General features: G+C 41.4%; 1 protein-coding gene across 1 annotated transcript; it reads left to right on the top strand.

Annotated features, from left to right (window-relative positions):
- Nucleotides 1-215: 215 nt before the first annotated feature.
- Nucleotides 216-23889, top strand: B3GNT7 (UDP-GlcNAc:betaGal beta-1,3-N-acetylglucosaminyltransferase 7). The gene is made up of 2 exons (XM_082248814.1): nt 216-294; nt 22697-23889. The coding sequence occupies exons 1-2, from the start codon at nt 224-226 to the stop codon at nt 23877-23879; spliced, it is 1254 nt and encodes a 417-aa protein (XP_082104940.1). The 5' UTR covers nt 216-223; the 3' UTR covers nt 23880-23889.
- The last annotated feature ends 760 nt before the right edge of the window (nt 23890-24649 follow it).

Below are 24649 nucleotides of genomic sequence, written 5' to 3'. Positions count from 1 at the left end.
GAAATACTTACAGAACTAGTATTACTGTTTTTTTTTTTTTTTTTTTTTTTACCTTACGAATACAAAAACGACAAACCTATATAGTTCAATTGACAACTATTATGTATCTGTGTCTCATAATGATGTGTATGTGTACAGTTGTACTGTGTCATTTTTTTTTTTTTTTTTTGCTTTTAACCTTTTTAACCTAATATCATTTTTTTCTTTTTGCTGCAGGAGACCAATGCTCTTCACATTGCTGAAGGAATGGGTGGGAGAAGTGTGGCAGCAGAAGATGAGGACACCCGCATTGCTGTGAGTAGACCTGACCTAGCTAGAAAAATACATCTACAAAACAGAAGAGAGACTAGAGAATACAAATAAAAAATCTGTCCTTAAAAAAATGAAACAAAAAACTGCGCTTGGGTCTATTAAATATAAAACCGCTGCTGCACATATGCTGGATAAAACATAAAAACAGTATAAAATTGAAAAGCAGCGCTATATAAAAAGTCCAGGTATGTGTAGGGTCCAGCTGATTGGTCTCCTTGAAGTGCCACCACCAGAGAGAGAGAGAGCAACCCCAATCATACTGCCGCTTACCGTCCCACTAATAAAAGAAGGCTCAAAGGTTCCACCAAACTGCTCCTCCAGAAATCCTCAGCGATTTCGGGATCAAGCCAATTAGGTGCGACTCCATACAGATGGTACAAGGCAGACTGATCACTCATATATACCAAAAAAAAAAGCAAAAAAGAAAACCATAGTGCAACACCTAATGAACCACCATTTAATTTCCTTATGCCAAATAAATGCTTACAGGTAGTAAGAGTAATAATCTGCCAGAAATGTTGGACCGCCAACGAGATGATCGCTGCTTCACTCCGTAGTGACGTCCCGCATCACAGGTCCTTGGAGTTCATAAAGACGGGTGCAGACAGATTTTGTGAAAATGGCTCGTATACGTTAAAAAAGAGACACAGCGAGTGCCATGTTCACATAACGGTCCCTTTTTAGAACACATGCGACACGCTTTCGAAAAATCTGTCTCTGTACACAAAAAAGTTGGTCTTAAGCCCCGTACACACGTACCGATGGTCGGCTTACAAATGTTCCTCTTTTCTCCCCGGGATGTCGGTGTCTGCTGAAAAGTGCAAAGACAGCACAAGGACAGCACAAGAATTTTGTCCGCCGACTGCAGAAGTGATGTCATGTAATGGTTAACTTTCCCTGTGTTTTCTATTTTCTGAGCATGCCCAGTCTTGCAAATCTGCGGTCTGTCGGCCGAATTGTGTACTGACAGGCGAACAATCGTCCGTTCTGGTGTCGGCATACAAATATTTTCATGTTTGCACGAAAGACTTTTGTCCGCGGATTGTGCGCAGACATCTGTCGGAGGCACCATACTAACACGCGTACAATCGGCAGATCCTTCGTCCACCGACGTTTGTATGCCGACGATCGGTACGTGTGTACGGGCCTTTAGCTCCACTTTTGTAAGATATGAACTCTTTGTATTTTGGTTTATTTTGAATTTGGCGCAGATGGTGCACCACAGTGTATAGGTGAAGCAAATTAGAATTACCTGAATTTGGCGCACGAGTTGCTGTCAGAACCAAATTCGGCACAAGACATTACGGAGAGCGATTTAACGCCCTGACTGCCATGATGTATTCGATACATTGGCTACCAGGGATATGTTCAGCAGTGGGACATATCTTTGGCAATCAAAGTGTTAAAGGGGTCAGGATGGACAGAAGAAAAGGTCTGTACAGGCTGCCAGGTTCCTAAACATTAGGGGGGCCATTCACATCTGTCTGCTTTGGGCCCCCTAATGTTTTGCATTGCGTTAGAGCAGCCATTCATTTTGAATGGACAGAAAATATACCTGTAGTATTTTTCCCTACGCAGCACATCACTACCCACAGTATTGTGTTACATTGCACTGTAAGGTGGTGCGTTGTAAAGGTCTCTTTGGGCACCATTGAGAATGAATGGCACCACAGTGCATGCAACGTGTGTTATGGTAACACAAGCGTTATCGCACTGCAGTGGTATGGTCAGCTTGGGCAGTTTGTGTTGTAGACCTTAACAATCAGTAGTAGTTGGATAAAGATTTCTAACTGGTTTGATTGCTATTTCTCCTGAAGAATAATGGTTGTGTGCACCCAGCTCCATCCAGAATGTTTTACATTTTTTGTGTTTTTATAGGTTTAAATGTTTAGTAATCTGCTCATGGGAAAAGCTCACACTATTTAGGGAAGTAAGCTGGTAAGATTACTGCCTGATTAGAAGATAACTGAAAGGGTAAATACACTTTAAGTAAACACATTTTAGGCCCACATCTCTGGAATGAACAGATCACAAATAGAATGAAAGCCTGTTTCAAACAGGCTTCAGCCTGTATAAGAGCAGTGTGAACCGCATGCTTTTAACCACTTAAGGTTTTACTCCCTTAATGACCAGGCCATTTTTTGCAATTCTGCACTGCGTTATTTAATTGACGATTGCGCGGTCGTGCGATGCTGTACCCATATAAAATTGATGTCCTTTTTTTCCCCACAAATAGAGCTTTCTTTTGGTGGTATTTAATCACCTGTGCAATTTTTATTTATTGCGCTATAAACAAACAAAATCGAAAATTCTGGGAAAAAAAAAAAAAAGTTTCACTTTCTGCTATAAAACATTCCCATAAAAAAAAATTTAAATCTAATTTTTCCATCCTTTTAGGCCAATTTGTATTCTGCTACATATTTTTGGTAAAAAAAAAAATCCCAATAAGCGTATTTTGATTGGTTTACGTAAAAGTTATTACGTCTACAAACCAGAGGAAACATTTATGTCCTTTTTTATTATTGATTTTTTTTTTACTAGTAATGGCGGTGATCATCGATTTTTAGCGGGACTGCGACATTGTGGCGAGCAGATCAGACCCCTAACTGACATTTTCACTTTTGGGGGGGACCAGTGACGTTACTTCAGTAATCAGTGCATATTTTTAGCACTGTTACTGTAATAATGACACTGGCAGGGAAGGGGTTAACCCAGGGGCGATTAAAGGGATAAGTGTGAGCCTAGAGGAGTGCTTTCTAACTGTATGGGGGAGGGACTTGTGGAATCGGCACAGAGACCTGTGATCCTAAATAGGAGGATCACAGGCTCTCGGTGTTCATTCCTGAGAGGACAACGGTCAGCTGTGTTCACAACAGCAGACCGTCGTTCTCTCTCAGCGGGGAGCGATCGCAGGTGCCCGCCGGCAGTCACAGCCGCTGGCCCCGTGGATCGACTTCCCCACTGCCTAATGCGGGCGGGCAATCAGCACTCCAATTAGGATCCGTGTTTAGCTTTAAAAACTCTTACAAAATCTTCTACAAAGCTTGCTGAAAGCTCTGCAAATGCTTTGTATGCTGCTCTTATACAAGCTGGAGCCCATGAAGAATCAGCCATACTTACCTAAACCGAGAGCTAGTAGTAGTTCTCACTGAGTGGCCTCTTCTGGCTCTACGGTGTGTAGTGTGTTTTTTTTTTTTTTTTTTTTCGCAGCCAACTTGAGCGCTGCACCACTGGAGACATGTAGTTTAGGAAAATATGGGTTCCCTGAAAGATGGCGAATGTCTAATCAACCAATCCACTTCAATGCATGTGTCCTTGCTGCACTAGAAATAATTTGTAGACAAGTAAAAGTCCGAGATTTGTAAAGTCCTAACAAAATATTAATTTTGGCACTCTGATAGAAATGGTATAAATAGAAAATCTAAGTATTTTCACACGATTATTCTGTTTCATGGCAGATTCCCATTACTGTATGGACAGTGTTCAATAAAATTAAGTAAAATAATACTAACCTCTATATACATAGTTACATTAGTCCAAGCTGGAACAATGTAAATATATATAATATAGCCATACCTGAAATTCCTATTAAAACACAAAGCAATTGCTTTGTTTTTAAAAGTCCCAGAATGTATGCTAAGTCACAAGCTGAGGGCGCTAAATCTGCTGAGAAACGCACTAGAACCTGTGCCAATGAACTTTGATTATGAATTGCTCCAGAGTGCCTGCAGTTAGAGGTTAGCAAATGCTTGTTTTTAGCTTATGCATTGCTTGTTAAAAATCTGTTTAATACTTTAATGTATATAGCCTGGCCACAGGGCCGAGACAAGGGGTGGGCAGGAGGGTCAACCGCCCCAGGCACAGCAGTTTATTGTAAGGTTGGGGGGTGCCCTGTGGCAAGTTTCTCCTGCTACAAGGCTGACAGGGGTAGCAACAGCTGTATTGCTTACTCCTGTCAGCCCAGTGCTAGAAGTGGTGATGAGAGGAGGAGGGAGCCGTGGAGGGGGCGAAAGAACTCCACCCGTGCCACCTCCTTGCTGGACTCTTCTAGCACTTGGCTGTGCAGGCTGAGCTCTCTCAAAGGTTGGCATTTTCCACCCCTTCTTTCCTAAAAGATTTAGCTACTAAATACCTAAATACTGAAAATGAGGGGTGAAGTGCGCGCCGGCGCTAAACTGACAGGCCACGTCCGCACATGCGTCGATCCCCCAGTACCAGGCTCAGGCACTGTTACATGTGAGTGCAATATATCCTTTTTTTATGCCTTCTTTCAAACATCAATAAATATACTACATTAAAAAGTCCTTTAGGTCCCTGGTGGAGTACATTTCTTACCCTCCAAGTAACAACTCAAAGGACCATTGGGGTGGAATGGTGTGAGCTTAGAAACCAATCTGGTTTTTTCAAAAGTGCATTTTGACCTTCTGTAAAAAAAAAAAGGGGTCAAACACCACTGGTGAGTTACCATCTACCCTCTGAGCACCCGTGGTGAGGCAACTAGATGACCTCTACATCAAGAAGCACTTTATATGATCGGTGTTGGGCACAGTCACATTGGATTACCTTTTGGGTTTAGTATTTCATATGTAATTCTCTTTCACTTCTGCTGTATATGTGGTCTCAGATGGTCCTCTAGAGACATGTATGTTTATTTAGGAGTATGCACGGTGAAGTGCCAATACCTTTTACCCATTTTTTTTTTTTTAAATACCTAAAGCAGTATTGAACCCAAAAATCTAATACAATGCAGCTTACCAATCATTAGCTGTCATGGCTGCATTCTTTTTTTTTTTTTTTTTCCCTCTTTGATCTGATGATCTTGCCAGTAACACACCATCTGTATTAGAGTGCCCCCACACAGGGGGCACCTTTAGACAGCAGTGTTGTCAGTCGAGGTGGGGGGGGAGGGGTGGGGGTGTTGGATATTAATCATTGTAAGCACCCCTGTCTGTGATAAATGGGTTGTCTGACCCCCTCTAACTGCTACATCTGCAGGACAGCTTGTTCTTCTGTAAAACAGACATACTGGCCAAATGGTAAGCTGCAATAAAAGAAATGTTTGCTTTTGGGTTTAATACTGCTTTAATTTGTGACTAGGTGATCTGACATAAACAACCTGTTGTTTCACCCTAACCTCTGCAACGACATACTCCAATGTGACAGGCATGTGTGCTGTGCAGTTCAGTTAGTGGCATGATCTAGAAGACACTGACATGGAATATGTATGCAAGATGTAAACTCCAGTTTTTTAGATTTCACTGGGTGCATGCTTGTCCAGGTCTGTGACTCACTGAGTAGCGAAGTCAGGATCGTGATGGTGGGGATCATTGAGCTTGCATTTAGAAAAAAAAAAAAAAAAAAACGTAGGCAATGGCAGATTGTTTTTCTGTTTTCATGGGTTCCCTTTTAGGAGTTCCTCATTGTGACAAACTCACTCAGGACAGGGGCTTTTGCAGGCTAGCCTCTTGCCTACTGACTATGGGCCCTGGCTTGTGAGGTAACACTGCTCTTTGTGGGGTGTATTCTGGGGGGACCCTTGGAGTAATGTTACTTTCGATTCAAGTCCACATCTCTCCAAGACACACAGGCTCTGGGACTTTAGGCCTAGGATCCATGTTAAAGGCCTAGTTGCCTATTGCCAATAGGGTACTGCGCCACACAGTCAGACTTATGGCAGATGCTAATGGCATCAGCTCAACCACCTGTCTTCCACACATTGTTGATTGTGCTGAATAACTCACCTATTGTGTACTGTGGGGGTGTGTTTGCACTTTTAATAATGTGTATTGTACTTTATGAGCTTGATGACGGCAAGTCTGCTAGGTAATTGGCTCAAGTTAATTAAATCACTGTCATCTATTCGTTGCTAGTGGGAAAGTAAAATACTGTTTGTGTTGGTTGTTCTTTAGATATGTTAATTATTTTTCTGTACACAATTTCATCTGCATGAGATAATGTAATCCGGCACCTGACCTTGTGGGGTATATATTCGCTGTGAGTTTGTTCAATAAATGTTCTAGATCTTCTACAAGCTATTCTCGGCTAAATATTGGCGGCCATAATATCTGATATCTATGTTCAAGACTGGAGGAAGCGGTATTCTTTTTTTTTTTTATATTTCTTTATTAAAGTTTTACAAATACATAGGTAAAAATGTGGTACAAATCATTTCCTTTTTCACATGAAGTAAACATTTTATCCCCTCTAGGACTCCCCTACCCCCACCCCCCCACCCAAATCCCCCTACCCCATTTCCTTCTCTATCTTGTATCTAACGACCTTTCCAACTTTCTTTAAACTTTTGCCATGTCTCCCAAATTTCAATCCTGTTCTCGTATCGTTCTTCTCCCCACACTTTTAAATATTCCAACTTTCTAGTTTTTTCTACTCGCATAAGCCATTCTTTATGTGATGGAGGTTCTATCTCATTCCAATTTCTGGGGATTAAACTTTTTGCTGCGTTTAAGAGATGTGGAATCAGTGATTTTTTATATTGTTTTATTGATAGTTGGGTCCCATGGAATAGGCAGACCCAAGGATCTTCCATTATTTCTATATTGGTAATTTTTTTAATTGTAGCTAATACATCCTGCCAATATTTTCTAATTTTTGGGCATTTCCACCAAATGTGAGTCATTGTACCAATTTCTTGACAGCCCCTCCAGCAATTTTTTGAATTCTCCCCATGGTAATTCCCAATTTTGTCTGGGGTATTATACCATCGGGAGACCAGTTTATAATTAGTTTCTGCCGTACTCATGTCAATGGCGGAGCTGTGGATCAGTTTCAGACTTTTTTCCCATTGGAACCCTTGGCTATGTGCACCCAGTTCTTTTTCCCACTTTTCTGCGAATGGAGGTACCGCCAGCCTCTCCCCCTCATTAAGAATTTTATAAATATTAGAGACGTTGTTACGCATTATCTCCGATATACATATCTGAGGAAGCGGTATTCTGACGGAAGCACACAAGCACATTGTGGGTCACGGTTCCGTTACACTCATCCTGTTACTTAAAAGTATGTAGACCTTAAACTCCGACCTTTACAATGTGTCACTAATGTGTCGTGGTTCAGGAGTTTGTTTTTGTGAAAATTGGGTGTGAAAATGATATACCTTTTGCTTTTTGATGGCAGGCAAAGCTACTTTTATTATAATCTGATATGAGACTACCTACATTTAAATCAGCAGCAAATCCTTCTTCCAATCCTCCTTCTGTGTATATGTGTGGAATGTGGTAGGAATGTGCTGAAAGAACATAGGAAATGAGTGAGTACACATGTCCTGGATAATATGATACCAGACAGTTGGGAGAGATTTCCTTTTTCAGGTTTAACACTTTTATTTCACAATAATGGCAAAGTGTATTATTTTTTTTTTTTTTATTAAGTGCAGTAAATACTCAATAAACAAAATCCAGTTTAGTTTAAAGTTACTCTATCCGTGCAGATGTTTCCTAATGTACACCACTAGACCCAGCACTGTTGGGTCTATTCCAACTTATACTAACCTACTGTATATTGTCATTTATCATTTGACTTGTTGGCCAAATGTTACAGCCGTTGTTCTTGTTTTACCACTTCTGGACCTGAAGGATTTGCCCCCTTAATGACCAGGCCTTTTTTTTTTATTTGGCACTGTGTTACTTTAACGGACATTTGCGCGGTTGTGTGACACTGTACCCAAATACAATTGATGTCCTTTTTTTTTCCCCAAATAGAGCTTTCTTTTGGTGGTATTTGATCGCCTGTGCAATTTTTATTTTTTGCGCTATAAACAAAAAAGCGTAAAAAAAAATAAATAATATCACTTTCTGCTATATAACATTCCCAATAAAAAAAATGTAAAAATCTAATTTTTTCATCATCTTAGGCCAATTTGTATTCTGCTACATATTTTTGGTGAAAAAAATCCCAATAAGCGTATTTTGATTGGTTTACGCAAAAGTTATCGCGTCTACAAACTAGGGGAAAGATTTGTCATTTTTATTTACTTTTACTAGCAGTGGCGGTGATCAGCGATTTTTTAGCGGGACTGCGATATTGCGGCGGACAGATCGGACCCCTAACTGACATTTTTGACACTTTTGGGGGGACCAGTGACATTACTACAGTAATCGGTGCTAAAAATATGCACTGTTACTGTAATAATGACACTGGCAGGGAAGGGGTTCACTCGGGTGATCAAAGGTTTAAGTGTGAGCCTAGGGGGTGTTTTCTAACTGTGAGGGGGAGGGACTTGTGGAATCAACACAGAGACTTATGATCCTGAATAGGAGGATCACAGGCGCTCTGTGCTGATTCCTGAGAGAACAAGGGTGTGGTGTGTTTACAACAGCACACCGCTGTTCTCTCTCCACGGGAGTGATCGCGGGTGCCGGTGCCAATTGCGGCCGGTGGCAATTGCGGCCGCCGGCCGTGTGAATCAGCTTCCCTGCTGACTAATGGGGACGCGTGCTCCAGAATCGCTCCCGAAAATTGGCGTACAGGTACAGCGATTCGCGCAGCCGAGCCAGCCTGCCGCAGTATATTTGCGGCGGGCGGTCAGCAAGTGGTTAATCGCTTTCTCACAATAAATAAAAAATTGCCGAAATGAACTACCTCCCGCCTGCGCTATAGCCGAAAAAGCTAGAGTGCGGGCTCACATGGCAGGGGTCTATGGTTGTTCTCCCATGATCGAGCTTCCCGCACACCTTTTGGATACAGCGAATCACAGATCAGGATAAAGAGCTAATCACAACGGCTCTTTACCATGTGACCAGCTGTGTTCAAGAACAGCTGATCAGTGTAAACAGGATTTGACGGTTATTAGCAGTACTTTCCTCATGCTAACAGCCCGTGAGGAGAGGAGAACCAATACCCAGAAAATCCAACCAGGACATCTACACTTATAATCAGGGCACTGATCAATGATCAGTACAGCCCCAACAGTGCCCATCAGTAATGCCTGTCAGTGCCCTTCAGTGCAGCCTCACCAGGGCACATCAATGAAGGAGAAAAATTACTTATTTAGACAATTTAATAACTGAAACGAAAAACATTTTTTTTTTTTTTTTTTTGATTCAATGTTTTGTTTTCGTTTAGCAAAAAAAAAAAAAAAAACAGTGATTAAATGTTACCAAAAAAAAAAGCTCTATCTGTCTGTCTAAAAAAAAAAAAAAAATGATAAAAACGTTTGGGTACATTGTTGCATGACCACGCAATTGTCATTGAAAGTGTGACCGTTCTGAAATCTGAATATTGGCCTGGGCAGGAAGAGGGTGAAAGTGCCCAGTAGGCAAGTGGTTAAAATGCCCAAAAGAGTTTTTCCTGTAACACAGGATAATAAATGCTTGCTCTTGCGCCTACACTGCTGGACAACCCTCTTGGCTGATTGATCAAGCAAGATCAGTCATATATTGAAGACCTGGCTTACTGCTCTGCCCATCCCAAACTACTCATTTTTTTTTCTCCATAAACCTAAAAATCCAAGTTTAGTTAAGCACACATATTGTGGAAATCGCCTGGCAAAAGAAAATGTCTGCACATACAACAGCCTTGGAGGTTTATGGCCAACTTTACTTTACACACAAAACATTGTGTAAATACAGTCATATAAATAGATATTAATTGGATGAAATAACAGCAAGAGAAAGCATGGCAACAGCTTTTCACAAACACTGGTGCAAGCTAATCTTGCATTGGAGCATGCAATAAGGATTAACATATTAGGCCTTATGCACACTTGTGCTCAAAAACGCTGCTTTTTTACAGGCGTTTTAACCTTTTTTTTTTTTTCTTCTCTGCCGCTACACTCCCCTTAATGTTACATACATGTTCATGCACACTTTAGACATTTACAGGTGTTTAAAGGCAGGGAAGTTTAGAAAAGGGAAAACAAATAAAATGACTGCATTCAGGTGTAGCCCTGCCCCCTTGAGGACTGCTGGATAATACAATCTCGGGTCCTCCTGGGTTATCGATGGCAACTCTTGACATTCACGAATGAACAATTTTCTTCTTGGCTCAGTCAATGATCAGTCCAGGGCTTTGTAGTTGTTTTTGGTGTTTTTATTTTAAATAGGGATGGGGGAAGGGAAGAGTGGGATACTCCAAATTGAACCATTCACAATAGATGAGGATTCCTGTCTGAAGATGCAGCCCGGCTGCAGATTCACCTTGCCACTAGATGAATTTAAGTTAAGTCTCTGTACAGACGACTTAGTTGAGTAGATTATCTTCAGGATACTTGGCTAGTATCTCCTTTCACTCCACTGACTGACACCCGTCCTCTGACTATCCTACACCGGGGTGGTCCCCCTCAGGTCAGGCCCCTAGACACGATCCCCTGTACTCGCGATACTGTTTTTCGAGGGTCTTTAGTGTCTCTACCCCCTCCAGTCAGTTCTCCTGGACCCCTGGGTTCAGTTCCTTTCCTCTGGTCCCCAGGCCGACTGCCTGCGACCACGTGCCACTGCTACAGAGGAGGAGGCAGCTGCCACCCTCCCTCCGGGACTTTGCTCACCAGCCAAAGACCCTGCAAAGACCCTGCAGCACATGTGCTCCTGGCTTTAATACAGTATCCCATAATGCACTGAGACAGCCAGTCTCTACCAATCACTGGGACTGTATCAAGGCCTGTGTACCCATTGGTCAGGTTTCCTCCCACTGTCCAACGTGCCTCCCTATTGGACCAGTGTGAAAAACACTATCTAGACCCAATGAATCACATACTGAGCACACTGAGCAGACCTAACTCACAGATCCTGCTCTCTGGTAGGCAGAAAGCAATATAGAATTCCCTGCTGCTCCTCTGATAGGCAGTCAGAGCCAAAAACTATACTCTCTCCCCAGCACCTACCTAGGAGGGTGCTACACAGGAAAGGAGCTTTTTAGCATAAGAAATGCCTGATATGCCTAGACACGCATTAGCGCTTTTTTCATTTCAGTAGGCAGAATAAATTAACCATTTCATTTCTGTAGGACATCCTTTGGTTGAATTGGTTATAACAGAATGATGCCTGCACCCTCAAGCATTATCCCAGTATTATCCCAATATAAATTTGCAGCCGGCATTAGTCATGTATGAGCACTGAGCAGCTACTCAAACACTTCTGCAGTTGGCGGAAGGGGGTCCTCTCCCCCTCCCGCCGCCTTTCCTGGGCTCCGCTGTCCAATTGCGGTGCCCAGGAGCGATGCAGCAACAACAGCTGCACTACAGAGAGCGAGAGAGAGAGGAACTAACATACCTCCCACTGTGTGACCTCAGAAACCAGAAGCAACGAGGATCTCATTACTTCCGATACCGCCTCTCTGTGTCTGATCGGCTGCATTAAAGGATAGAGAGATTTGGGGTCTAATAGACCCCAGATCTTTTCATAAGGAGGACCTGTCACAACCCATGCTGTCACAAGGGATGTTGTTCATTCCTTGGGATAGTAAAAAAATGAAGAGACGGTGTAAAAAAAAATTAATAAAAATTTTTGATTTAATAATAATAAAAACATTTTTTAAAGTGCCCCCTGTCCCATTGCGCAAATGCGAATGCATACATAAGTCCCGCATACATATGTAAACGGTGATCACACCATATTTGTGAGGTATTGTCACGAAACGTCAGAGGAGTGCAATATTTCTAGCACCAGACCCACTGTGTATCTCAAAACTGGCAACCTGTAAAGGCATTTAAAGTGTCGCCTATGGAGAATTTTAAGTATTGTAGCTTGGTGCCATGGCCGGATGCAATTTTAAAGTGTGTTGGGTATCTACTTACTCAGCTTCACATCATATTTTATATTACACAATAAAATCGAGTATTAGATTGTGTTTATGTGCAATAAAATTCATTCAAGTGTATTTTTTTCCAAACAAAAAAAAAAACGCTGCACAAATACCGTGTGACATAAAAAATTGCAACACCCACAATTTTATTTTATAGAGCCTCTGCTAAAATAATAAAATAATAAATAAATAAATATATATATATATATATATATATATATATATATATATATATATAAATAGTTTTCTAGCAAAAAAAGTAGGTTTTTACATGTATGTGAGAAGTGTCAGGCTTGGCCCGGTAATGAAGTGCTTAATATTCTGGCCAATGGAATAAACGCACAAGCACTTGACGCGCCTAAACATGCTTGAAAAACCGTGGCAGAGGGACATTTTTGTAGCTGCTTTTCTCCTGCCAACATTTAGAACAACCCCACTGTCCATGAGGCCCAAAGCCTTGTACACACAGGCCCAATGTCAGGTGGCATTGGGGATTCAATGGGAACTATGTACTGCAGTCAGTCCGACAGAAGCTGGCCAGCTTCTGTTGAAAGGGCATGACCAAAACAGCTCTGCTGATCGACTCCTGATCAGCGCTCTCAGCCAATGGCTGAGAGTGCTGACCGTGGTGTTTTGGCGGGGGACCGCCCCCCTGTCAAGACACAATAGTAAAGCAGGGGAGATCACTGTACTAAAGTCAGTTAGTACAGCAGCTATATCTTCTCTCACTATCTCTCGTGTTTCACTGCACTGTGAGGACTCTTCCAGATGCAGCTCATTGGCGTTAGCTCCCTCTGCACTGTAGTGCGCTTTTAGGTGTGCATGACAGTCTACATCCTTCATGGGTGAAGGAATTTGGCAGTAGGCATTTATGAATTTTTGGATGAATGGACCTGACTATAGGCATTTGTGAAGTGTTGGATGAATGGGCCTGGCTGCAAGCATTTGTGAAGTGTTGGATGAATGAATAGTTCATATTCCCATCGCACACGTTCCTGGATATAGGCACATGTGTTATGGGTGCTGCAGCGATCACCAGCTGGACACTGTATTTATCACAGATAAGTATACCTGTTCGCCAGCGCACCATGGACCTTGCATAGCAGTCCAACAAAACTTTTTATTGTGAAAGAATCACATCAGGATAAGTGCAACGTTTCAGAGCCACGCAGGACCCCTTAGTCGGGCATGCGATGAATGGACCTGGCCATAGGCATTTGTGAACTGTTGGATGAATAGACCTGGCCGCAAACATTTGCAAACTGTTGGATGAAAGGACTTGGCCGTGGGCATTTGTGATCCCCTGGACGGACATAAAAGATCTGACAATTTTGTTAAGTCATCTTACTCTGGTCACGCAATCACTCCTGCTTATGGTACACGGACATTAGTTATAACCTGACATAGGTTCTAATCCTTCTCTGCTCTATCCAATAATTTCATACAGTTCGTGTCCCTAACTCACATACACATACTAGGGCCAATTTAGACAGGAGCCATTTAACCAAACAGCATGCCTTTGGAGTGTGGGAGGAAACCCATGTAGGCACAGGGAGAACATGCAGACTCCAGGCAGGTGGTGTCGTGGTTGGGATTTGAACCAGCGACCCTCTTCCTGCTAGGCAAACGTGCTAACCACTACACCCCTGTTCTGCAGTTAATAGTTTTGCACATTTGCTGATTTCTAGTTCTAAAAATATTACAGCTGGAAACCTAAAATAGATGGTAGCTTGAAATATATTTTCTGTGCTTTTTTTTGGATCAGTTTTTAAGTGATTGTATTAGCGCACACAAAGCAAAGTGTGGGGGGGAAGGGAGGGGTTCAGGAGCTCATGCAGGACTTTACACAGTAAGAAAGGATTCAATGAAAAATCAATTACAGGGCCATTAGGTAGTTGATTATATAGGGATTACTTTTGGACTACAGGGATAATATTTAGAGTCACTTTAAAGCTTACAGCAGATTCTAGTGATTGGGTTTCGATCTACTGCTTAACAAAACTTTTAGCTTTTCACAACACGTGCTCTTCCTATACTAGTATAACAAGTAGCCCAACATTGCTATGATTAAGTTACTTTGCTGCCTTTAGTAGCTTAAAGCGGAGTTCCACCCATTTTTAATGCGTTGGATTACATACATGTATATAATCCCCTTTAAAACGACTTTTACCAATGGAAACTTTTTTTTTTTTTTTTGCTAGTTAATACCTTATTTTCTTGTTTATTCCTCCTCTCCTCACTTCTGGGTCCAATCGGCGATGACGTCATTCGGCGATTCGCAGTGTGTGCTTGGATGTATTCCATGCCAGAAATCTCGCAGTATTACCCAGGAGCTGAGCTGTACTGTGTGTATTCAGGCCGTGACCTGCCCCGCCTCCGCCCCGCCTCCTCTCAGTGAGTTGTACTGTATGCATTGTATTCAGGACGTGCTCTGCCCCGCCTCCTCTCAGTGAGCTCAGTGAGGATATAATGCTTTCAGTCCTCGCTCACTGAGAGGAGGCGGGGCAGAGAATGGCCTGAATACAATGCATACAGTACAACTCACTGAGAGGAGGCGGGGCGGAGGCGGGGCGGGTCACGGCCTGAATACACACAGTACAGCTCAGCTCCTGGGTGATACTGCGAGATTTCTGGCATGGAATACATCCCAGCACACACAGCGAATCGCCGAATGACGTCATCGCCGATCGGACCCGGAAGTGAGAAGAGGAGGAATAAACAAGAAAATAAGGTATTTACTAGCAAAAAAAAAAAAAAGGTTTCAATTGGTAAAAGTCGTTTTAAAGGGGATTACATACATCTAAAGTTACGAAAATGGGTGGAACTCTACTTTAAGTCCTGTGCACAGTATCTCCTGATGTTTCCTGCAAGGTTTTTTGTTTTTTTATGAAGGCCTTGAAAGCGACCCTGCCAGTAAAATCATTTTGGGCAAAATTAATAATTACTCCCATTTTCCTCCTGCCAGCACCACTGAACCCCACTCCATTTAAGAAGAATGCTACTCTAAAGTCTGCTGATAGACCAGGAGTATCAAGCTGTTTTGTCACCTGCAGTGCTAAGTGGATCCTCTTGCCAACCTATATGTCATTACTGGGCCTTGTAGTGATATGAAGTTTAGTGGGAGACACCATTGAGCACTGTGGGGGACACGAGAGCTAACACTTCCCAGAAGTTTTGGTCTTTCAGCAAACCTAAAGCAGAAATAAACCCACTGATTTAGTGAATTCCCAAAATGGTTACATCCAAGGCAGGCCGTAAATAATGGTCACAGTTGCTTGTGCTCTCAACTGAACTGTCAAGCCATGAAATGGCTGGTGTCATAACTGAGCACATGTGTAACAGCATGGCAACTGCAAATTAAACTGAGACGTATGCCTGGTACACACGATGAGGTTATCGGATGAAAGATTGTACATTTTGCATGCTAGTCTCATATCAAAAATAAAAGAAGTTATTAAAGTTAAGAAAATTCTTGTACGACAGAATAAAAATTTGGAAGTGATGCAATGTATTGTAATGTATTATCAGACAACAACTATATTCATTAAACAAAAATCATAAGATCTGGTATCCTACGAGAAAAATGTTTGCGCTTATCCCATCAGATAAATTTGCATGAATTGTCGTGATCGGCTCTCGAAAGCTGTGTACTAACAATCAGATTATCATAGGATCGCTTCAAAAGTAGTATTTTTCGTACGATTTTTTTGTACGTGTGTACGGGCCATAAGATGGCAGCTTCCTCGGCTGTAAAGGATAGGAGGGTTTAGTTCCCCTTAAGTGGAGGATTCCTCTTGAATGGCGCCGCATTCAAAAGATGAGTATTCCCTTTTTTTTCCTTTACAACTATTCTTTTGCCAGAATTGATTTTACTGACCATGTTGCTTTAATCATTTTGGTCATGCTATTTCATTTAAATACAACTACTGAAAATAGACATGCGAAAAATGTGTAAATGGGCAGCAGCGCGGGAAGGGCGCGGCGGCCTTTTTTTTTACTTATATACCTTAACTATAGTATATATTTTATATGCGGCCCGAGAAAATTTCTCTACACTCAATGTGGCCCAGAGAAGCCAAAAGGTTGGACACCCATGGTCTAGAATAACTTTTACAGTTAAATCCTTTCTAAACTCCATAAGTATGTGTAGTAATAACCTTGTCTGCAGTACGTTACAGAATACACAGAACTATTCATGTGGCTAAATTCTAGCGTTCAAGATTTTTATTGTTTTTCTTGACCCAGTATAATTAACACATTGTTAATATTACAAGGTATAATATACATATTGGCGATACTTAATCATTGCAAATCGCGGGACGCCTCTGCGCTTCCCATGACTTACAATGGCACCTAAAACGCGGCACGATTTTGCCGCAATTTTTGCCCGGCGAATCCCGGTAAAGTCGCGCAAACAGAATCGCGGGACACCTGACGCCCAAAATAAGTTCTTGTACTTTTTTTGGGGGCGACAGGTGCCTTTTGCAAGTCACACAAAATGTGAACGGAGCCTAAGGTATTAAGCAAGTAGAGAAGGAACATAAAAATATAACTGACATTGAAATGTATCCCTAATAAAAAAAAAAAAGGAAAGTAGGGCTATAGCAGATATGTTAACAAAATCAAACAATTCTACTAATATTATGTTTAAACAAGATATATAAGGATTAGTATTGAGTAGTAGTACTAAAGTACAGTAAGTAGTTTGTACTTTGTATAATAAAGAAGTAACCTTCTTAAACGCTAATTAACAGAATAGTGTTTTTAAAGTTGTTCAAAATAAAATAAATTCTAAGTATAAATTATAAAATAAATCATTATTTATATATAATATATATATATATATATATATATATATATATATATATATATATATATATATATATATATAATAATGGAAAGATAAGAAAGAAAATGTGGACAAGACAAGGAAATTCAAGGTTTAAATTTTACAAATCTCTAATATACTAAAAGTACATGTTATCTATATATCCTTTGCTTGCAGCCTCTGTGTAATTCTACTTTTATGTGTGTTCTAGTTTGCTGTGTTATATATAACGTATACCGTTATTGGCACAAATGTTGAACAAGTGGACAGTTATTGTCTGTATTTTCCACTTATTTTCCAGTGATGTCCGGAAACTGTTTTCAAGGTGAATCCTTTAGTAGAGATAACTGTAATGTGCGCACATAGTTATCTACCTAGTCATATACTGTATTTAATTCCTCTGCCACTTTTTATATATGCTCCATTGCCAGGCTGCCCTCGCAAAGCACAGTTTTTGATTCCCAAGTCCTGTTCCCTTCCCGTTAGCCAACGTTTTACTGCTTAGCAAGTAGAAAGAAGTCTTTCATTGCAAAGCCCCATTTAATTGCCTCGAAACTGAAGAGGCTTCTCTGTAATGTAAACGTGCCAGGCAGGGTGTATGGGAGGCGTTCTGGTGGTGATCTGAATCCTATTAACCTCTCAAGTCTCTATCCATACAAGAGCTCGGGCTCTCGCTGATAATTCTGCTATTCAGTCCAGAATATTTGCACCATACCAGCAGTCCCATCCCCCAACTATGCTTCTACATCTTGAGTAAATAGCCACAAAGTCAACAGTAGAACTACATATAAAATTCAACAGGATTACAAAATAAACTAGGGGAAGGAATATATTTCTGGATCGGGTTTTTTTTTTTTTTCCCCCTCCTCAAAAGTGAAAATCTGCACGTGTATACTGTAAATTTTGAAATGATTTGTTTTCTTCTAAGATAATTTTCAGGTTGATGTTTTTTTTTTTTTTAGGATTGGGCCTCATGCACACAAGACATTTAAAGAATGCCGGCACTGCTGTCAGAAAAAAGCAGCGTTAAAAACATGCAATTAGATGCGTTTTTGAATAGCGTTTATGGGCGCTTTTCCGTGTTATTTTTATTTATATATATATATATATATATATATAATACATATATTAGTCCTCCATACAGTGCAAGTCCATAAAGTAATAATAAATCTTCAGCCAAAAGCGCAGTGTTCAATCTCTTACAAAAGCCTTCTATTTCCACTTCCTAAACCTGGCAATCTCCTCCACTTTGGCACACTCTGGCCTCTCTCCAGCCTGTTTTTTTTTTTTTTTTGCATGCTAGTCTAATATCGAAAATGAAGCAGTTAGTTTGAAAATTCTCATACGACAGAATAATAATTTGTGATGTATTGTATTATATTTTCGGATGAAAACTGGACTGATTAAATGAAAATCGCATGAGATAAATTTTTATGTTTGTCCTTCGGATAATTTCAGACGAAAGCTGTGTACTAACAATGAGATTATCGTACAATCGATTAGAATGCGGTATTTTTTGAACGATTTTCTAATCGTGTGTGTGAGCCTTTAAGAATACACTCACCAAATGATATTGGGTAATACACTCACCAAATGATATTGATCTCCTTAAAATTATTGTAATATCTTGTGTTTTTTGTTTTTTTTTTAAACAAGTATGTTATGCTTACCTCCTCTGTGGTGTAGTTGGTTTTGCACAGAGTGGCCTGGATCCTCCTCTTCTCGGGTCCCTCTTTGGCTCTCCTGGCCCCTCCCTCCTGTTGAGTGCCCCCACAGTAAGCAGCTTGCTATGGGAGCACCCAAGCCGAGTCACAGCTCTGTGTCCATTCAGACACAAAGCCGCGACCTGGTCCCACCCCCTCTCTCTCTCTCTCTCCTGATTGGCTGAATGGTTTTCATTGACAGCAACGGGAGCAAATTGCTCAGCCAATGAGGAGGGGTGTCCTGGGCAGCTTAGACACTCCTGCAACATCACCGGATAAAGATGGGCCCAGGTAAGTATTAGGGGGCCTAAGAGGGGCTTCTGCACCCGGAAGATTTTTTTATTTTAATGCATAGAATGCATTTAGATCAAAAACCTTCTGCCTTTACAATCCCTTTAAGTTAATAAGCAGGTCAAACAGCACTTGTTTGTCTAGGTCTTAGGTCACTCACACCTCTGTCACCTCCTGATCTCTGTTCATTCTTTTCCAACGCTATACAAACATCAGTGTTTGCACAACAAACATTGTAGGAGACCTCATTGTGCTTCCTCCATTTTTAAAATGTTAGGCAGGCCATAGATGGTGCAAAATTCTTTCCTGCAAAATTTGCATGATTCCCCCATTAACACAGACAGTGCTGATGGGAATCCCTTCTGCCAAGTTATTGTTTTATCCCAGCGGCGAAGGGAAGTCATCCCCGCGCGTGGGAGAAGGTGATTATTGCTAGCGATGATTGCATGTGAACCTGGCAGGCTGGTTGTACCCAAGTTGATCAATCAACTTGGTACATTCAACCTGCCCCCACACTGTTCAGTTTTAGGAACTGACCAAGATTTGAACCCGTCTATGGCCAGCCTTACATGATCTAATCAAAACGCTCACATGTTAAAAGAGCTCGTCTAGCACTAAGGCTAGAAGCATTAGGAAAGTAGGCGCCACCGTGGTCATTTTTTGTGTATGTGTCCTTCTATGCGTAGTGACGTCACTGTGCCATAGTCCCCCCAACATCATGTTTCATCATGCGGAGTCCCTCCAGAGCAATAACCATTGGGTAGTGCATCAAGACTATGCCACAGTGATGTAACGAAAGGCCCCATGCACTGTGGTATGTACTTTTAGAAATCTTCTACGCTTAGTGCTAGGCAAGCCCTTTTAACATGTGAGTGTTTTTTGATTATTTTAACCACTTAAGCCCCGGAAGATTTTACCCCTATTCCGACCAGGGGGTATTTTGCGATTCGGCACTGCGTGACTTTAACGGAGAATTGCGCGGTCGTGCGACGCTGTACCTAAACGAATTTGGCGTCCTTTTTTTCCCACAAACAGAGCTTTCTTTTGGTGGTATTTGATCACCTGTGCGATTTTTTGATCACGCGCTATAAACAAAAAAAGAGCGTCCATTTTGCAAAAATAGCAATATTTTTCCCTTTTTTTTATATGAAATTCCCCCCAAAAAAAATGTAAAAATCAAAATTTTTTAAAATTTTCGGCCAATTTGTTTTATGCTACCTATGTTTGGTAAAAAAAATCGCAAAAAGCGTATTTTGATTGGTTTGTGCAAAAGTTATTGCGTTTACTAACTAAGGGAAAGATTTTTGTCATTTTTGTTGTTTTTTTTTTTTTACGCGTAATGGCGGCGATCTGCGATTTTTTTTGCGGTACTGCGACATTGCGGCGGACAGATCGGACCCTTGACTGACATTTTTGACACTTTTGGGGTTACCAGTGACATTTCTACAGTAATCAGTGCTATACATATGCACTGTTACTGTAAAAATACACTGGTAGTGAAGGGGTTAACTTTATTTGAGAGGGAGGGGCTGTGTGTGTCCCTAGGGGCGTGATTCTAACTGTGATTGGCTGGGGCTTCAGCTGTATGCAGAGTGATCAACGGATCTACATAGTAGATCCAGATGATCAGCTCTCATACAGCGAGGAGAATGACAGGCAGCTTGTTTACACAAGCTGCCTGACTTTCTCCCTCTCCCCCGCCGATCGCCGAGTGGCCGGCGGACATCGGGTCCGCCGGTCACACGCGCGGGGGGGTCCGTGACCACTCGGGAGCGGGAGCGCGCCTCCGGGGGCGCGCGCTCGCTCCCTAGACCCTCACAAGCTAGTGACATAGACCTACGTCACTTTGCCTGTGAGGGGCTGACCGCCGACGTAGATAGTCGTGCGGCGGTCGGCAAGTTGCTAATGTAACCTTTTTCTTAAACAATTAGTGCTAAGGCTCCTTTTACAATAACATGTCTCCAAAGTCGCATGATTTCCAGTGCGACATTTGGTACAATTTTTATTCGCCTTTACACTCTATGGATCAAAGTCATTTTAAGGCACATTTTCAAGGTAGCTGCGACTTTAAGTCGCAGTGATTTCGATGGGTGCCATTGAAAAGAATGGTGTGTGGTTTGTCATGCGACTTTCAGCATCAATCGCACAAGTGGGAATGGACTCTCAGATGTCTCCTCCCCCCTCTTCTTTTTTGCATAAACATCAAAGTTTGTAATGTATGTTGTTGGTGCAGGTGTCTGAAGGAGAGGCACACAAGTGCTGTTTGACCTGCTTATTAATTTAAGAGGTCAATACCATTTGGTGAGTTTTTTTGGTAGGGAACAAGCACATAGCAGTCATGTGAAATGCGTCTACTGTCCTACCCTGCTGTACCTGGTACCACGTATGGCGCTTTTCCACTGCATGAAACCGAACGGTTCGGCTCGCTTTTGTGCTTTTCCACTGCTGGTACCGCATGGTACGGTGTAGGAGCGGTTCGGTACAGTACGGCGGCGCTTTTCCACTGCATGGAACCGAACGGTACGGCTCTCAAAAACAGTACCACCTCGATTGTGGTTCCAAGAGGTACCATATCCCACAATCCTTTGCATGCAGTCACTACTAGCCACTGATTGGTCAGAGAATCGTTGTTATCCCACCCACTTAACTTTAGTACTACTTTAGTGGAAAAGCAAACCATACCGTACCGTACCGAACCGTTCCAACACCGTACCATGCGGTACCAGCAGTGGAAAAGCAAACCGGGCCAAGCAGGGCCGGGTAGAGCCGGGCCGGTACTTGCAGTGCAAAAGTGCCATTATTTGACTAAAGGAACTTTTCTTCATTGGATTCCGTGGTGGTGTGCGACTATTTTCTTCTTTAATGCTTCTGGTGGCGAGCCGAGGTTCAGCACCCACCTTGAATCATGGACGTGTGACTAGCCTGAGCGGTGTGATCTCTCTTCACCATTTGGTGAGTGTACCCCCGAGAGGAGGTAGAGTGTGCCAAGGTGGATGTGGAACACCGGGTGATGGGATGTTTTGGAAGTGGAAAAGATTATTTTTTTTTTTTTGTAACAGGTTGAACACTGCACTTTTAGCTGAAGATTATTACTTTATGGATGTTTTGCACTCTATGGAGGACTATACTGTATGGAGTTGCACTTTTATTGGTGTAGATGCATGAATTATATCATTTCTAACACTTTTTTTTAGCACATTGTTCTTTAAAGTTAAGGATTTATAGTTAAAGAGACTTGGTATGATTTTACACAATATTTTTGTATTTATTAAGATTCGGTTAGAGGGGATTAGTACCGTGTACGATTTTGTGCATATTTACCGTATATATCTGTGATGTACAGTAGCTGAAATGGGAAAAGGTTAGGAAGGGTGGTGAAGTTGAGCCCAGATCTTTATTATCTTTAACACATTCTTTTCATATTGCCAAAGACTCAAGTATGAACAAAGACTAACTAAGGCCGGCCATACAGGGTGCACATTTTGCAGGATAACCCCCATCAACACAGACAGTGTTGACAAGGGAATCAGCAATTGTCTTCTGCCGGCAGGAGAAGATCGTGATCATAGTAGCTGTTAGCGATAAATGTAAGAGAATCCGGCAGACTGGGTGTACTCAAGTTGATCGATCAACTTGGTACATTCAGACTTGCCTATTAATGGCAGGTTCCTTCTGAACCAGCCAAGATTCAAACTGTGTATGACTGCCCTAAACTCTAAACCTATATTTCTGTTAGCCTTCAAACCTAATCTTATTTTTGAAAGTACAGCTAAATCTAATACTGATATTTTATTTTTTCTCTCAGGAGGAAGAAGATCTACAAAGGCTTGTGCATTTCCTTCTTTGTAGTGATTACATTGACTATCCTCCACACGGGGACACCTCCCAATCTGTTTTTCACTCAGAAGGATATAGATTCTGAAAGCCTTATGTCTGCTGAAAAACGTGACACTTTTCCCGCACCAATTTCTTTTTGGTCAGCCAGTAAAAATGAACAAATGGACACCTCTGCCACAGAAGATGCTTATCCTAGTGAATGGGATATTGACATCATCAACTGCACTGCCAACTTGAATCTTACTAATCTCGACTGGTTCAAGGCACTGGAGCCTAACTTTCAACAGTTTCTCCTCTACCGAGACTGTCGTTACTTCCCTATGATTATTAACAACCCACAGAAGTGCAGTGGAAATGTTGACCTCCTAATTGTGGTAAAATCAATAATCACTCAGCATGACCGCAGGGACGTTATTCGGAAAACCTGGGGAAAAGAGAAAGCAGCGAATGGGAAGAAAATAAGAACATTATTTATTTTAGGAACAGCTATGAAAGAAGAGGAAAGGGCTAATTACCAAAAGCTTCTGGAGTTTGAAAACCAGATATACGGTGATATTCTTCAGTGGGATTTTTTAGATTCTTTTTTTAATTTAACCCTGAAGGAAGTCAATTTTCTTAAATGGATGACCATCTATTGCCATCACGTGCCCTACATCTTCAAAGGGGATGACGATGTGTATGTGAGCCCCACCAATATCTTGGACTTTCTGGATAGCAACACAATTCCTGATCTTTTTGCTGGAGATGTCTTATACAAAGCTCGCCCCATCCGCAAGAAAGACAACAAATACTATATTCCAACATCTCTATACAACAAAAACCTCTATCCTCCTTATGCAGGTGGTGGAGGCTTTGTTATGGCAGGCTCTTTGGTCGCAAAATTGTTTAAAGCTTCTGAGACTCTGGAACTGTATCCTATTGATGATGTGTTTCTAGGTATGTGTTTGGAGGTCATCAAGGTCAACCCTATTATGCATGAAGGCTTTAAAACTTTTGGGATTGTAAGAAACAAGAACAGCAAGATGAACAAGGAGCCCTGCTTCTTCCAAAGCATGCTTGTTGTTCACAAACTATTACCTGCTGAACTGCTACATATGTGGGAACTAGTACATAGTAACTTGACTTGTTCTCGAATAATCAACGTTCTTTAGTGTCTGTGGCAAAGGACCTGTGGAGGGGTTAGGTAACGAAAGTACAAACTGGATTCTTTATTTTTTATGAAGGCTGTTTCCCTGGCAGGTTTAGGGATTCGACTTTCTGAAAGCATTATTTTTTTATGTTATGTTTATAAGAAATCGGACCTTGTGACTTTTGTAAAGGATTCCATGGAAATGTGCTCTGGGTACGATATAGGCAATCATTATGAACGTGAATGAAAGCTTGTTTTCATCTCTGGGTCAATCAGCTGTGCTGTATGTGGTGGAGGCTCTCTCAATGTTTTTCTTTGGAATTTTTAGACTACGGAGTCTTATATGGTACATGCAAACCCAAACTACACTTTACAGAAGCTTTCATTTCACATAGTAACTTAACACTGGGTGTGCCTGCAACATGGTGTCAAGCCATGTAGCTTTCCTGATCACAGTGATCTACAGTGGTGCTGTCCATACTCCTGGCTCACAGACTCTGTGATGTCTTATATAAAACAAAAAAACTGTGAGCTACAAGAACTTTATTTCCAATTCCTTGAAAAATGTTTTGTTTTAGAGTATTTATGTTTAAATGTTTGGGGTAGTTTTTGTTTTGTTGATTGACCTTTGCTTTTTTGATTTATTTTAAGGTATCTTTTTGATAATTTTGTTAATTTATGAAAGTAAAATTTAAATTAAGATGCATTACCACGACTATTTCTGTTTCAGTTAAAGGGATCCTATTTCAAATAATATAATAATGTTTTTGATTTGAACATGGTTAGGTTTAA

The sequence above is a fragment of the Pelophylax lessonae genome (assembly GCF_965119305.1).
Source record: "Pelophylax lessonae genome assembly, chromosome: 3".
Lineage (NCBI taxonomy): Eukaryota > Metazoa > Chordata > Amphibia > Anura > Ranidae > Pelophylax > Pelophylax lessonae.
Note: the sequence above shows the minus strand (reverse complement) of the source record. Positions and strands in the feature narration are given on the sequence as shown.